The 17176-nt window shown below is 44.8% G+C and overlaps 1 protein-coding gene across 1 annotated transcript in view; it reads left to right on the forward strand.

The window, feature by feature from the left end:
• LOC137908775 (transcription factor 4-like) overlaps positions 1–17176 on the forward strand; it is a 181087-nt gene that overhangs the window by 158284 nt on the left and 5627 nt on the right. The window contains 5 exon segments of the mRNA XM_068753197.1: positions 73–143; positions 393–471; positions 4126–4205; positions 4611–4820; positions 15086–15224. Of these exon segments, the coding sequence (XP_068609298.1) occupies positions 73–143; positions 393–471; positions 4126–4205; positions 4611–4820; positions 15086–15224 (579 nt within the window).

Below are 17176 nucleotides of genomic sequence, written 5' to 3' on the forward strand. Positions count from 1 at the left end.
TGCGTGTGTGCGTGCGTGTGTGTGTGGGTGTGGGTGTGTGTGTGCGTGTGTGTATGTGTGTGTGTGTCACAGCTAACCGAGCACAGAGCTCAGCAGCCAGCAGCTCTCAGACAGGAGACGCCTTAGGGAAAGCCCTCGCATCCGTAAGTACATCACACACACACACACACACACACACACACACACACGCACGCACACACGCACACACACGCACGCACACACGCACACACACGCACACACACACACGCACACACACACACAAACAGATGTGAGAGACCTGCTCAGCATTCCTTGGGAATGTTTGTTTGCTCGTTTGTCTTCCTGTCCTTGTTGATCGACGGACATGTTTGTCTTCCTTCGTTTTATTGTGTGTTGTTGTTGTTGTTTTTTAGATCTACTCCCCGGACCACACAAACAACAGCTTCTCGTCCAACCCCTCCACCCCGGTTGGCTCGCCACCCTCCCTCACAGGTAGCCAAGACACGCCATTCGCCTCACAACATCTGCATCATCACACGACCAGCGAACACCGGAGACGAGAAGCAGCGCTGACCTGGGCTCGACCTCAAAGGACTTGAGATTTGATTTGTACTTGTTGCAGATAACTTCAAACGTAACTTTGACTTGTTTGGACCCGTTTCATTTGGCTTGAAAAATAACCTTGATTGGTTTCAAATGACTGAAAGACAGTATTTAAAACAACCTGCAACATGACTGCTTGACTTTTGACTTAAGCCTGTTTTAAAAGACTTTGGAACTTTGACTTGCTTCAAATTATTTGAAACTCGACTTGTTTTAAAGACGAGTGACTTGATTTATACTCGTTTGGAATGACTTGTCGAGACTTGGCCTGAATTTATGTGAACAGACTTGACTTCTTCTTTCAAAGAACCTGAGACTGGAATTAGATTAGATTAGATACTTGTTTGTTTCTCGGACTTGTTTTAAAGGACTTGACATCGACTTGTTTTTATCAAGTGTACAATTAGAATGAACGTGTTTTTTCTTGGTATATGATCACCATTTCCAGAGGACCTGACTCTAAACAGCGGACGCACATTCTGCTGAAGTTTTTATTTTATAATTTGAAGGGAATTCAGCTGCAATCTCTCTGCATAATGTGAGACCATAAAAACACATTAATAATATCTGTGTCTCCTCCTATTACTCCTCCTCCTCCTTTTCTTTGTCTTATTTCCACCAATTACTCCTCCTCCAGGCTGATGCTGTAAAACTCTCCCCGCTCCTTCAAGTGAAAAATGACATTTCCTAATAATAGTTGTGTCAAATTTGTCTCTAATTGTCGCCGCTACACACACCGTTGGATATTTCGGTGCCGCGCCTCGTGACTGATAGCTTTAATTACGAGCACCACTTCGACAAATCGTTCACAAACCTACCAGCTCTGCAAGCATGCCCCCCCCCCCCCCCCCCACGCCTCCCTCTCCTCCTCCTCCTCATTATAGCTGCCTGCGATATTGCCTACTAAACCGTAGCCTAATTGGTGTTTATCATTGTGTCAGAGTTACTCCACTTTTTCAAATTAGAAATGAAGGCCATTAAAGCAAACTACATGCAAATTGATATCCAAGGCTAATTCCACGAGGGTGTTTTACAGTGTCGGACTCTGAATGATTTACCCGGCCATTTAATACATGTATTTGTATTTGCAAGTGGATATACTCAGGTGATTATTCATTAATTAGCATATGGAAATGAACATGTAATATAAACACATGAGATGGGAGGGAAAAGGAGCGAGACAAAATGGAAGGACGCTAAAAAAAGACAAAGCAAGAGCTAATGAGATGAGATCAAAGGTACAAGGCAGCGATCAGTAGTGAGCTCGTAGAGGAGGTACGACAGTGAGAGGAGGACAACACTGGTAGAATGAGAAAGAGGCGCAAAGGAGAAGAGAGGATGTAAAGGGTCTCTCCCTTTGGTCTCAGAACACCAGGAATGGATGAGTAGGATTGAAGGGCTGAGAAAACAAGGAAATATCAAAGGAAAAACAAATCAGGAAATCAGGATAGAAGAGGAAAGACTGTTTTTACAAATCGGTCTAAAAATACAACCGTCGACCTCTACTATGTAAATACATGACAAAAATATGTAAACATTTCTTCTAAGTTATAAAATCCATTTTGTTTACTACGTAAATTGATACATGGCGGCCGCCATGTTTTCGCGTGCGCAATGCATTCTGGGTTGATGGTATCGAATGGTTGCAGCCCGAGCTACGAGCAGCGAACAACACAAACGGGCTGCACTTCCGTAGCGCTTTCCCACCGTGGTGCCGCAGAGCTTTGCATCTGGCCTCACGTTCACTGGACGACCCTCTCTACCAATTATACAAAAATATAACAAATGTTATTACTGACAGCAAAATAAATCATAATAATGCATTTTATTTATATAGCGCTTTTATAGACACTCAAAGAGCGAATGTGGCGTTATAGTCGGGGTTCCCTTAGGAACGAGCCACAGTCACGCGTCACACCTGTGTTACGTGACTGTTAACTCGCCTCAAACGGCCAAAGTAGCCTAGCATTCATTAGCCTTTAGCTATCAATAGATGTCAGTCGCTTAGGGTGTGTGTGTTTATGGCTTTCTGACTGCACTCAGCTAACACTATAGCCTCTCTTTGTTTATTGCCGCTCTTCCTGAAGGGCATTCTTGAAGTAACGTACATTTATTGCATAAACACCCAACAACGGAGGTTTCCGGAGGCGTCTACTCCTCAAGGTGCAGCTGTGCTCCTGGCTCCCGGCGTCGAAGCAATGATTCTGCCCTTTCACTCCTCTCTGAAACTTATACAAATATATTGCAGAATTTTCATCTCTGCATATACTTCCTATGAATTAATGCAGAAACATTTGCCTTGGCATGCTGTGCACAGACTGCTGCAGTCAGAGCAAACGAGTACAAAAAGAAAATAAAGAAATAGAGATCACTTAGGGAAAGAAATAAGTGATCAGTCACTGACTTTGGGCAAAGCCTACAGAGGTTGCTGAAAGTACTGAGGCCCAGGCGCTCGCCTGTCAGAAAACTACAAGTCCCAACAAGGACACAGTGGGTCCCATGTTATTATTTACCAATTACAACATTAGTATCATGGCATCTAATTTAACTACTTTTTTCAAATATAATTTTTCTTCAACTATCAATAAAGCACAAAAATAAAGAATGATACACAAAATAATCACGGTGTTTGCAACAACTATTGTCTTGCACTTAACCAACACACTTTGTTCAGTTTGTTTTCGAGGTGGTTTATTCAATAACACTTCTGAATTTGTGGAACGGAATATCGTCAATAGCCTTCCATTTGACAATTTCCAAAGTGCTGTGACATAATCCTGCCTCTCATTTTGGAATGATATGAGCGTAGTATTTTGAAGGTTCTTTCCTGCTTTTATCATCCCATTAACTTCATTATTAGCCGTACACAAATGGCAGTCCATGGAATCGTGGTCGTCACCTTTGACATACTGGCACCGGCGCCTTTGATTAACACGACCTCTCCTTGCGAGGCGTTTCCCGGGTGTTTTGCAGGACGGTAACCTTTTGTATGTTCAGCAGTTCCCGTGAAGAATAAATTAAACATTTGCTGATTTTCACAAAATTTCATGAACCTTTTCAGAGGCATGACTCGACATATGGACAACGCTGCAAAGTGATCCCACGGCGCTCGCCGGTTGCCTCTGTAGCGCCAGATTAATGTGCAGAATCTTGTGGAACTCTTGTTCTATTTTTCCAGTTAGCGCCGGTACAAGATCACAACAATCAGCATTTCCAGTTAGAGGAAATACAAACATTTCATTATGATTTTATTTTTTTAATTTTCGATTTCAGTCATGATTGTCAGGTCGATCTGAATAAATGATGTGTCCGTAGGGTTAGGATTAAGTTTAGGGTTAAGGTGCATCAGGGACGCAGGCAAACGAGGACACAGATCTTACGGTTGTGGGTTGCAGATTAAAGCTCAAATGATTGTACTTATGTAGACCTGCATGTTTTTTGCACTACAGTCGTACCTCGTTTATTGCGGGTGCTACGTTCCACGAACCCACCCTCTACAGTATTTTCGTTTCCTTTGATGTGTCCTTGTCTCCTCTCCCCTAGCGTCCAGTTCAGCTGTCTGGTCGAGAAATGGCGGTCAGGGAGCGTCATCACCTAACTACGAGGCTCCCCTGCACTCTCTGGTGCACACACACACACTCACACACACACACACACACACACACACAGAGCCGGTTATATTGATATTTATTTTGCCCAAAGGCATCTGAATGAGGTTTCATTCATTGTAAAAATGATCTGACTTATTTAGCTCAGTTTCTTTTGCTTTTATAGAAACACATCGGCCTCGTTGAGGTGACAGCGTATCGACACAAACCTTTAAGGATCACCTTAGCGTTGGCTTTCATAGCTTCAAGGCGTTTATTGACACAAAGATGACGGTTGCACTAAAAGTGAATCGTTGCTACGGCGCCGGCAGGACTCAGGTTAATTCACGCAGTCCGACGCTCATCAGAGCGGTCTCAGGGTGACCCTTCAGGTTACTGACGGAGATGAGGGTTCCTCATCTCTTTCCTTGTGCTCCGCAGCAAAGTCGTATCGAGGACCGGCTGGAGCGCTTGGACGATGCCATCCACGTGTTGCGGAGCCACGCAGTGGGACCGTCCACGGGAATGAGCAGCGGGCACAGCGACATGCACAACCTCATCGGGGCTGCGCATACGCACAACGGCGCCATGGGAGCGTTGGGATCGGGCTACGGGACGGGACTGCTGGCAGCCAACAGACACTCGCTCATGGTAGGACCTGAAGACGTGTTTTTAGTTTGAGTGTCAAAGTGATGTGAGGAGGAGGAAGAGGAGGAAGAGGAGGAGCAGCAATATCATCATCTTGTTAATCCTGCTCAATTTGTAAGAGGCTTTTTAGTCCTCAAAGGGGGAATCAAGAATCTTCTTTACCTTTTTGTCTGGACCTCAATCTTGTCCCAGAGTAATGGACAGAGTAAATCTAGATGCTAGATTTAACCTTCAGCTAACCTTCTCACACGCTTTGTAGGGACCCCAAACGAGTGCATCTTATAATTATAACATTTTTAGCCACATTAGAACTTCAGTTTGGTCAGATTCACCAGTCCTCGGAGGAACGTCCACCTCAGGACAAATCTGTCTCACCGGCGTCCTTAAAGCAAACGTCCTCGTGAGCTTGGTGACACACATTTTATTCTCATTCTGTGTCGGTCAAAACCCGAATATCTTCAAACACAACATTCAAGGTGAAGCAACGACATTCACTAAATACATTTATTCATCAATGCAACAACTAGTTAATGTGATGAAGACAACAGACCCACAAGCTAAGCTCGACGAGACCGCTAACGGGTTTCTGCTCCCCACAAGCTATTCCGGTATTTAGATTCCTTCACCATGAACACATTCACACAATCCCGGGTCGGTCCACGTCGTGGGGAAAACAGCTGCTCCAGAAGTTTCCTGTTCCACTGAGCGGCTTCTTCCCAACATGTCATCAATCACCTGTTATCATGATTGATGACTGTCTCAGATCAAATTTACATACAAATCTGTTGATTACTTATTCAGTTCAACGGGTGCCCTGGGGGGCGCTCGCCGTGTTCCAGGCAGAGGAGGAAAAAGCACACGTTGATCTCGAGTCCCTTCCTCGGAACCATAATATATAAGTGCAGACAATGTAACGATGAAGGAGTAGCTGGGCAATAAAGTAAAACAGAGTTGCATTAAAACAAGTAGTATTATGTGTTTAGAATACTTATCTACTATATACTTATCTACTATACTTACTTATCTTGAATAAAAACAAATGGAAAAGGGGTTTTATTGAATTTCGTTTGGGCAGTTATAAGAAAGCAAACCGGATCTGTTTCCCACGCTGGAGGAACAGATACAAGCGCAAACGTTTGTTTCGAATTGATGAAGTTCACGAGCGATCGCAGAGGATATGAAAGAGGACGGGAGAGGAAGCAACAAGTGAAGCACAAGTTTCCCCCAAGTTGAAAAAATAAACAAAGAACGAAACAGCTGTTTGACATAAGGGGAGGGGTTATAAAACACAAGCCAGTATAAACACATTCAGATGCCTGGACATGTTCGGTCGGACCCACTTTGTTTGTTTGTGCATATTCACACACACGCACACACACACACACACACACTCACACACACACACACACACACACACCAGATGTTCATGCACACTAACACACACCCACTACCCCGTCTCCACCACCGCTCTGCACAGAAACGGGGACGCAGCCTCAGTGACATCACGGCTCGGCTCTCTGAGGGGACATTTCGCCTGTCCTGCAGGGTTGCATTATGGTCCTCATCCTGAGTCCTCTAGGGGGCGCTAGCATCGGTTCTGCAGCATTCTTTCTGTGGCTATTCTGGTCGTGAGTCGAGTGTATTTCACAGTACATGTGTGTGTGTGTGTGAGTGTGTGTGTGTGTGTGTGCGTGCGTGTGCGTGTGCGTGTGATTGTGTGTGTGCGTGTGTGATTGTGTGTGTGCGTGTGTGTGCATGTGTGAGTGTGTGTGTGCGTGCGTGTGTGTGTGTGTGTGTGTGTGTGTGTAGGTGTGTGTAGGTGTGTGTGTGTGTGCGCGTGCGTGTGCGTGCGCGTGTGTGCGTGCGTGTGTGTGTGTGTGTGTAGGTGTGTGTGTGTGTGTGTGTGTGTGCGCGTGTGTGTGTGTGTGCGTGTGCTTGTGTGATTGTGTGTGTGTGTGTGTGTGTGTGTGTGCATGTGTGTGTGCGTGTGCTTGTGTGATTGTGTGTGTGTGTGCGTGTGTGTGTGTGTGTGTGTGTGTGTAGGTGTGTGTGTGTGTGTGTGTGTGTGTGTGTGCATGTGTGTGTGCGTGTGCTTGTGTGATTGTGTGTGTGTGTGTGTGTGTGTAGGTGTGTGTGTGTGTGTGTGTGTGTGTGTAGGTGTGTGTGTGTGTGTGTGTGTGTGCGTGTGTGTGTGTGTGTGTGCGTGTGTGATTGTGTGTGCGTGTGTGTGTGTGTGCGTGTGTGTGTGTGTGTGCGTGTGTGATTGTGTGTGCGTGTGATTGTGTGCGTGTGTGCGTGTGTGTGTGTGTGTGCGTGTGTGATTGTGTGTGCGTGTGTGTGTGTGTGTGTGAGTGTGTGTGTAGGTGTGTGTAGGTGTGTGTGTGTGTGTGTGTGTGTGTGTGTGTGTGTGTGTGTGTGTGTGTGTGTGTGTGCTGCCGCCATGGAAAGCTTTGTGAAACGTATTTTAGGAGCTGAGAAGCGGAACGGAAAATCACGCGTCTCGATGGTTCTTTGTGATCTGGAGTTTTAAATCAGGTTCCAATTTGGAGCCGGTTCTCGATGCCCGAACCTTCTTGTTTCTGTAGGCCACAATCCCCCCCCCCCCCCCCTGGTCCTCCCATTTTTGGTATTTTGAGGAGCAAGCGTCTTGAGTCCCCTCAACCAGACGCTGCAGCTGGACCTCGGGGGGGGGGGGCAGAGGGGCTTAAAGAACTGGCAGCTACACAGATGCAGGGCATCGGGTGGCATCGGCACAAGGGGGCGTTTGGGGGTGTTTGGGGGTGTTTGGGGCGTTTGGGGGTGTTTGGGGCGTTGGGGGCGTTTGGGGGTGTTGGTGGTGTTTGGGGGTGTTTGGGGCGTTGGGGGCGTTTGGGGGTGTTGGTGGTGTTTGGGGCGTTTGGGGGTGTTGGTGGTGTTTGGGGTGTTTGGGGGTGTTGGTGGTGTTTGGGGGTGTTGGTGGTGTTTGGGGGTGTTTGGGGCGTTGGGGGCGTTTGGGGGTGTTGGTGGTGTTTGGGGCGTTTGGGGGTGTTGGTGGTGTTTGGGGTGTTTGGGGGTGTTGGTGGTGTTTGGGGGTGTTGGTGGTGTTTGGGGGTGTTTGGGGCGTTGGGGGCGTTTGGGGGTGTTGGTGGTGTTTGGGGCGTTTGGGGGTGTTGGTGGTGTTTGGGGCGTTTGGGGGTGTTGGTGGTGTTTGGGGTTGTTTGGGGTTGTTTGGGGGTGTTTGGGGGTGTTGGGGGTTCCCTCCATTTGGAGGGAAAGGTCAAGAGGACACAGGAGACAAGTCTCTCTCTCTCTCTCTCTCTGTGTCTCTCTGTGTTTCTCTCTCTCTCTCTGTGTCTCTCTGTGTTTCTCTGTGTTTCTCTCTCTCTCTCTGTGTCTCTCTGTGTTTCTCTCTCTCTCTCTGTGTCTCTCTGTGTTTCTCTCTCTCTCTCTGTGTCTCTCTCTGTGTGTTTCTCTCTCTCTCTCTGTGTTTCTCTCTCTCTCTCTGTGTCTCTCTGTTTCTCTCTCTCTGTGTGTTTCTCTCTCTCTCTCTGTGTCTCTCTGTGTTTCTCTCTCTCTGTGTGTTTCTCTCTCTCTCTCTCTGTCTCTCTGTGTTTCGCTCTCTCTCTCTGTGTCTCTCTGTGTTTCTCTCTCTCTCTCTGTGTCTCTCTGTGTTTCTCTCTCTCTCTCTGTGTCTCTCTGTGTTTCTCTCTCTCTCTGTGTTTCTCTCTCTCTCTCTGTGTCTCTCTGTGTTTCTCTCTCTCTGTGTTTCTCTCTCTCTCTCTGTGTCTCTCTGTGTTTTTCTCTGTCTCTCTGTGTTTCTCTCTCTCTCTCTGTGTCTCTCTGTGTTTCTCTCTCTCTCTGTGTTTCTCTCTCTCTCTCTGTGTCTCTCTGTGTTTCTCTCTCTCTCTGTGTGTGTTTCTCTCTCTCTGTGTGTTTCTCTCTCTCTCTGTGTGTGTGTCTCTCTGTGTTTCTCTCTCTCTCTGTGTGTTTCTCTCTTTCTGTGTTTCTCTCTCTGTCTCTGTGTGTTTCTCTCTCTCTGTCTCTGTGTTTCTCTCTCTGTGTGTTTCTCTCTTTCTGTGTTTCTCTCTCTCTCTGTGTTTCTCTCTCTCTCTGTGTGTCTCTCTGTGTTTCTCTCAATGGATCATAATTTGCATCACTGCACTGTCCCAGAACTATCCTAGAACTATCACTTGTTTACCTCCAGCACAACAACAACAACAACAACAACAAGACTAATAACTGTGAATCAAATTATATGAATAATAATATGATGACATCACAGTGTCGTTCAATCTTAACGATACAAAGCTACAGCAGCCGATAAATACATAGTATCACATAGTTGTGTTTAACACTGTGTGATACCATGTATTTATCTGGGGGGGGGGGGTCTAATATTTGGACATTGGTGCAGGATTACATCGAAGAAAGAAAGAAAGAAATGCTTCAATTGAAATATGTCACCAATACAAAACAAAAGTATTGGGTATTCCAGTGAGTATTGCATCTCAATATATTGTGTTATCTTGTGATTGGTTTGCTATACTTGGGTAGAATTCCAGCTTTAAAATACATAAATGTATAATATTTAGAGTAGACTATTGTTTGTGATGATTAAGATTAACTGGTCCAAACTAGAACACAAAAACACAGCAGGTCTTTTTTTTATATACTTCTCAGTTTTGTTTTAAAATCTAAGAATGACATTTGACCTTGAACGTTAATTTAGTCAACAGAAAATTATTAGTAAAATAAATACATTTGAATGTTTTTAAGGAGAAAGAACTGAAAAAGATCCTCGTTTCTTTTTCAGAACCGCTACCCTCAGACATGTCGGAACTCTTAACAACATTTTTCCAACCCGTTTTGTTTCGCCCGTTGCCTCATTCTTCCTCTTACCTCCATTTTCCCCCCCATTAAATCTTTTTTTCTTGACTTTTCACTCTGACGGACAGACGAGTCTGTCATCTTTCATCTAAGAAAGTTACGCATGCCACGCCACTGGAAAATTACTGACATTTTCCTTCCATGGTAGTTACACTGCACTCTGCGTGTGTGTGTGTGTGTGTGTGTTGACATTATTACAGCAGGTGCTTTCTGTCAAGCATGCAGTTTGCACAGAGGAGAGACTGTGCAGTTTTAAGAATGTTCCAGTGTGTGTGTGTGTGAGCGTGTGTGTGTGTGTGTGAACAGTATACAGTAGTCCCTCATTTTCCGCGGGGGTTACGTTCTAAAAACAACCCGCAATAAGTGAAATCCGCAATGTAGTGATCTTTATTTTTTTACAATTATTATACGTGTACATAAATGTTTTAAGGCTGTAAAACCCCTCACCACACACTTTATACACGTTTAACAGTCAGGCATTAATCTAAATAGATTGTTTCAGTATTATAGAATGAAACCAAAGATCAAAACCTTTTCAGAACTAAACATTTGTTTGAGGAATATAAATATATAGTACGTACAGTAAACGTTTTCCTGTTAATAATGTTAAGGCGTGCAGGTCGAGGAAAGAGCCGCTTGGAGTGCAGAAGAACAAATATTCTACTCGTGCTGTCTTTAGCCTCTCATGCTGCTTTATTGGATAGCTTAGCACAGCGGAACGGCAGCGGCTACATGTATCAACAGGAAGAAACAAAACCCAAAAGGGACGTGACGTTTATGCTCCTACAAAATAAAAGCCCCTTTTTACACAGAGAATAAGAGCGCTATAAAACAAACGCTTAACAAATAAAAATGATAGCTTTTAGAAATAACGAATTTAATTTTAATGATCAACCTACGAGGTTGAACACATAAGAATTTATTAATAGCGACTCGCGCGTATTTCACAGTTCCTCCGACCGCGCCTTCGTCCTTGCGCCGTTTCAAGGCGCGTTCAAGTGCAAAAAATAAAATCTGAAAAATTGCATTAAAACTCCGCGAAGCAGCGAAGTCGCAGAAAATGAACCGCATTATATCGAGGGACGACTGTACACTGCATTCCAGCTTGTTTATATCCTGTTTACTGTGTGATTTTTTTTAGATTTGAGATACTATTGATCCCACAAAGGGAATCTTTCTCCCATCTCATCCCTGAGAGCAGACTCGGGTTCGTGACTGTGTCTTCCTCAACGACACCTGAGAGACGCCAGACAGAATGAAATGTCCTGCATTCACAATTACATTCAGTTTTAGCTCCAGATCACAACAGAGCAGGGAGAGACAGAACCCAACCCAACCCAACCCAACAAGAACACACAATGGAGGCAAGAAAAAACTTCCCCTTAACAGGCAGAAACCTTGGACAGAACCCAAGGCTCATAGTTCACACAATGTATAAATCAGATTTCTGTATTTTCTGATCTACTGATCGGAAATCGGGGCCGATCGGAATCAGACGTTACCTCCCGATCAGGACTGGGACACATAGGGATCGTTATTTTAGATCTGGAGTTACGCGGTGGCACAGAGTGAGATCTCTCTCCTCCAGACAGGAAGGGCAGCGCGTCCGACATGACATCACTTCCTGTGTTGAGTGCTGTCTGAACACGGAAGCAGCCTGAAGCGAGTCGCTCGAGTGTCTGCGCTGAGGAAGTATCCTGAAGTGGACGACTAAAACCTGACGATTGAGCTGCTGATCATTTTATTTTAAATATTCGTATTTAATATTTCCTGCTGCACTAGTCCAAGTCCAAAGTGAAGAAAGTATTTTATTTATTGCTTGAATGTTCGAGCTACGCCACAGGAGTGCTCTAAGAGTTAAACGTTGAAAGAAGATGATTAAAATAAAAAATAAGGGACACCCTGGATCTGATTCTCTTCTTTAATCGTTTTTTATGTATTATGGAAGTATCGGATCGGGATCTCTCGTTGGGTTGTGTCTTTTTGTTTCGCAACTCCTCTCAAGAGACGCTTTTTCACACGGAGACAAAAGGAAATTGAAGGAATGCAAATAGTTGTTTAGTTTTGTCTCATGCAGACTTGTCCTTGCTGTTCATTACAGTGATATGCGTGCACGTGTGTGTGTGTGTGTGTGTGTGTGTTAGTCAGATTGAAGGGATGTGTGCCATCTCTTGACCAAGAAATGTAATTTTTCCCCTCTTCCTGTGTAATCATCGCTCTCTTACACACACACGCGCGCGTGCGCACACACACACACACACGTACTGATCATTATATTACATGACAGCCACTCAGCGCCGCCTCCTCTGTCGTGCTACGGTTCTTCTTTATCACAATGATATTCAGATATAATTTGGAAATGAAAGTGAGAATTGGAAATGGAAAGAAACGGCATAAGTTCCAATAAATAAATGCAACAGGTGAAACATTTTAGTTACAAATCTTATATAGATTTATAGGTAAAATAAACTATTTGTGGACCATGTTTAAAAGGAAAAAAACAGCTTTTTAAAATGAGAATTGTCTAAGAATGAAGGAATGAAGAATGCAGGGGGCCGTCTGGGGGCATCGTAGAACATCCTTCAGACAGAACTCAATCTGATTGGCTGACGGTTGTTTCCGCTCGTCAGCCACCTGTTCCATTGCTGAACGGCCGGAATCTGTTTGAGCTGCGTGTCCTTCACAGACAGCCCGTCGCACCAGCCAATGAAAGCTCAAGATGCTTCCTGTTGAATATTGTAACCTTGAACTACTTTTTATTTTTGTTGTTCTTAATGTCTCGATACGAGGACACAATAACATATATATACAGCATATATATATATTTATGTTCTTGTGTCAGTCACACACCTACAAGGAGAATGGTAATCTTATTTTGACATTCCAGTCCAGCAGCCTGACGGTGCGTTCAAGGACATTCTGACATCTGGCTTTTGAGAGTTGGTTGCTGCTTTTCACAGCAGCCATTTGTTAAAACAATGACTAACACTCAAAATATTTTCTTTCCCCTGAGTTTTCAAACCAGTCACAAGCGATTGATCAAGTTAATGCACCGATCAGATTTCTGGAGTGGGCGTGGCATGCCAGAGCTAAACGGGCATCACACGGGTTCATTGTCATTTATTCATGTCTGTCTCTTCATCTTTCCTCCTCTCTGAACTAAATGAAGGCGGAGTGGAGGAAGGCTCGTTAAAACGTAAAAGCCCTCCATTAAAAATGTACGCCGCCCTCGCTGTCTCCGTCTCCGCTGCCGTTTCACATTTGGGAATCCAGGCACTGATGAAAGGCAGAGAACGGAAAGAGAGACGAGAGACAAATCATGAATAAGGGAGCAAATAGGCCCACGGACGGAGGACGAACGGCTTAAAACAGACACACACAACCCAGTGGACGATTTGGGCGAGTTGGTGGGCGAGGCCTCGCTGCCAGGCAGCCGGGATTACGCAGACAATGCAGGTACAAAGCGATGCAACAGTTCCAACATGAAACTAACATGGATTTAGGAAACATCCGAGAACCAGCTCCTTTCAAACGAATACTGAACGTCGGGTTCGTTTCAGGATGACGTCGCTCATGCCACTAAATAGCATCTGCTGTAAGACGTCGAGTTGTTTCATTCAAGCGGGCAGTGAACTGGCCAGCAAGCGTTTCCACCAGCGGATGAAGTTTAAAGCCAATGAGGGCTCTCTGTGTGTGTGTGTGTGTGTGTGTGTGTGCGTGCGCACTTGCAACATGAAAACAAGACCAGCTTAAATATTTGAATGCAACAGAATCGCGTTACTTATCCAACCACCCGAGAAAGAGGCGTGTTTGTGAATGAGACGCTGTGAAAAGGATCAAACAGTCATTGATGCTCGATGTTCAGGAGCCATCGAGAGGAGAGCTGGAGCCGCCCCGTGGGCGGTGGGCCCATGGGGGACAATGGAAGGGCAGGAATGAAGCTGTCGCTGTTAGCTCCGCCCGGCCGACAGGGAAGCGTGGCGCTGCTTCTGACGCCGGAAACCCTCTTGTCTGTTGCATTGAGAGCTTCCTGTGTGATTTGTTAATGGCAAACAGTAAATAGTAATATGCAATGGGGCTTGAGTGATTTGCTCAGCTGCATCTTCACAACCACCTTAAACTGACTAAATGGGCCTGTCACTCATTGCTGAGCTGAAATTCACTCTGATTCTCACGCTATTGTTTGGACCGACTTTACACCTCCTTCCCGTCGACAGATCTGCATCGAAAAGGACGGCTTCAGAGAGCTTGCTCTGAACGCCAGAAAGCTGGCATCTCACACACACACACACACGCACACGCACACACAAAGAGCCCATCTCATGCCAAAACAGTGAGTCCCTGCTGGAAGCTGCTCGGTGAGCTGGGAATTACAAATCCCACAATTAAACATATGGGCATTAAGATAATTGTCAGTTGTTGTGCTGTGTGTGTGTGTGGGATTGTGTGTGTACAGTATGCATGTGTGTTTACAGCGTCCACACACACGTGTGTGTGACAAGCAGATGGATAGAATTCAACCAAATACACACACACATGCACTCTTACAGTATTACCATGAATATAGACACGCAACACAAGAATATACAGCAACATACAAACAACCGATAAATATGCATGTCAGCGATGTCGACACACACACACACACACACACACACACACACACACAGACACACACACACACGTACCTGCGTGAGCGTAAACTCCAATACATGCAAGCACACACAATATGGATGAGCTGGTGTGCCACAAAGTCAGATGGAAATCTGTGGCATTACAAAGGCAGAGGTTGCCCCCATCAGGCCATATATGGAACTACAACTTAAGAGAGCAAGAAAGAAAGATCGATTTTAATATTTAAAAAGCACGTTTATTCACAGAAATCGAATTTACATATTTCTCACACTTTTACAAACATGGAAAAATAGAGATTCACACTAAACAAATTGGATCCACACATTTCCACCACGTGTCCGAAGGTGGTGATTTTTCTACTGCGACTTTTGGACTCCGCAGACGCTCCTGCAACATTCCTCACATTAAACAGTTAAAAACAGGTTATCTTAAAATCCAATAAAATCCTGCGGTCTCAGAGAATCGATCTGTCCTCTGTCCGTGTATTATTAATAAAAACACTGATTAAAGCAATTAATCAAGAAGAACTTATTGACTATAATAATAATAATAAAACATACCAACATATTTTTTATATAAGTCAAGTTAGCCGTGTTTATTTCACATGAAACATGACTCAGTCCATTTGAGGAGCCATCAACAGAGAACAATTAATTTTAATAGGTTCAGTTGTGAAAGACAAAAGGAGTGCGAGGCCCGGCCAATCAGACGACAGCATGCAGGGCGCTGCTCATTTCACCAGGACGACTCTTCTCTCTGTTCCCCAGGTGAGCTCACACAGGGAAGACGGCGGCAGCGTGAGCAGCTTGCGTGCCGGACACTCGATGGCGGGTCAGGTGCCCGGGCCTCAGCTACCCGTCCAGTCACCGACCTCGCCCGACCTCAGCCAGCCCGACCCGTACCGCGGTAAGACGCTCCAAATGATGCTGAGCAACGACTGTCAGTGCGCACGTGTGTGTGTGTGTGTGTGTGTGTGTGCAGGAAAATCAGTCTTACACACACAAACCAAATTTCAGTGCTCCATTTTCAGTACTACAACTACGACTGAATAATAATTATAATCATTAAATAAAACAACATATTAACACATGAGGGGGGAAAAGAAGATGAAGAAGAGCCAGAAAGAATGAGGAATTTACTGTGACATCAAATTCAGGCAATTCAGAGAGAAAAAAAGATCATAAAAAGGGCAAAAACTGAAAAAGAAGATGAAGAGTAAAGTTTGTTTGGACGAGGATGAAGAAAGAAAAGAAGTAGAAGATGAGAGAAAGAGCTGCCGATACAAACAAGATGCAAATGACAAGAAATGAAGACGCAAAACCAATAAGAAACAGAATAGATACAAAAAAAAAGACACCTCTGAAGTCAATCAGACCCTTAAGATTCTCCGCAGGAGCATCGGAAAGTTTGAGTTGGGTGGAATCGTGACAAACACGCGGATCTCGGCTGGCAAGCCTCAGAGTCACCTCCCGAGCGTTCAGGAGCCCCACGAGGAGGGTAAATAAATACGTACATGTGGTGTGAATATAGAGCAGGCAAACTAGCCCTGGGCTCGTTTTTAAAGGCTGAAAGTGAGTCTGCTGGCAGCCAGAGCCAAGTGTGTATTGAGGTGTGAGGGACACGTGCACACACACACACACACACATGACGGTGTGTTATGGCTGTAAATAAAGGGTATTAAATGTTTTGGCAGCAAACACTTCAGATTTAATAGCCGAGCTGTAGTTTTCTGCCTCTCTCGCCCCAAAATGTAAATTTATATGTTATATTACTTTTCCTCAAAGGTTTTATGATATCAGTGATATATATATATAGTTATATATATAAATGTAATAATCAGTTAATCTAAGTTGTGCAACTGGTAATAAACCAGGATGTATGGATTCGTGAAATAGCATAGTAATTTCTTCAACACTGCTCTGACTCTTCTTTTTATTTGATGAGCTGGAAATCAGGTTTATAATCTTCTCTGTCAGCAGCAAATTATTCCAACACACGGAAAGCAAACAGTGACTCTGGAAAAGTAAAACTGAAACAACAAGAAAGAACAGAAACCAGATTAGAGACATTCAGACTCAGTCCAGATTCAGACTCAGTCCGGGATTCAGACTCAGTTCAGATTCAGACTCAGTCCGGGATTCGGACTCAATCCAGGTTCAGACTCAGTCCAGGATTGAGACTCAGTCTACGATTCAGACTCAGACCAGGATTAAGACTCAGTCCGGGATTCAGACTCAGTTCAGATTCAGACTCAGTCCGGGATTGAGACTCAGTTCAGATTCAGACTCAGTTCAGATTCAGACTCAGACCAGGATTCAGACTCAGTCCAGATTCAGACTCAGTCCAGGATTGAGACTCAGTCCAGATTCAGACTCAGTCCGGGGTTGAGACTCAGTCCGGGATTGTGACTCAGTCCAGATTCAGACTCAGTCCGGGCTTGAGACTCAGTTCAGATTCAGACTCAGTCCAGATTCAGACTCAGTCCAGGATTGAGACTCAGTTCAGATTCAGACTCAGTCCAGGATTGAGACTCAGTCCAGATTCAGACTCAGTCCGGGATTGTGACTCAGTCCAGATTCAGACTCAGTCCGGGATTGAGACTCAGTCCAGATTCAGACTCAGTCCGGGCTTGAGACCATCGCTTCGTTTTGTTTCCTTCGGTGTCAGCTTGTGTCTGTCTGGGTTCTTTCAGACATTCACGAACACAAAGTCACTTTTCACTGTTTTAGACCTCATTAAGTTCAGCTATTTATGCACAGGCAGAAAGACACACACAAACCATACACAGGCCGCCACTCAAAGCTGCACACAAAATGCCTCCAGTCAGTCAGACGCAGATTCAAAATGGCCGACAGAAG

The sequence above is a fragment of the Brachionichthys hirsutus genome, chromosome 19, assembly GCF_040956055.1.
Source record: "Brachionichthys hirsutus isolate HB-005 chromosome 19, CSIRO-AGI_Bhir_v1, whole genome shotgun sequence".
In the NCBI taxonomy this organism is placed as follows: domain Eukaryota; kingdom Metazoa; phylum Chordata; class Actinopteri; order Lophiiformes; family Brachionichthyidae; genus Brachionichthys; species Brachionichthys hirsutus.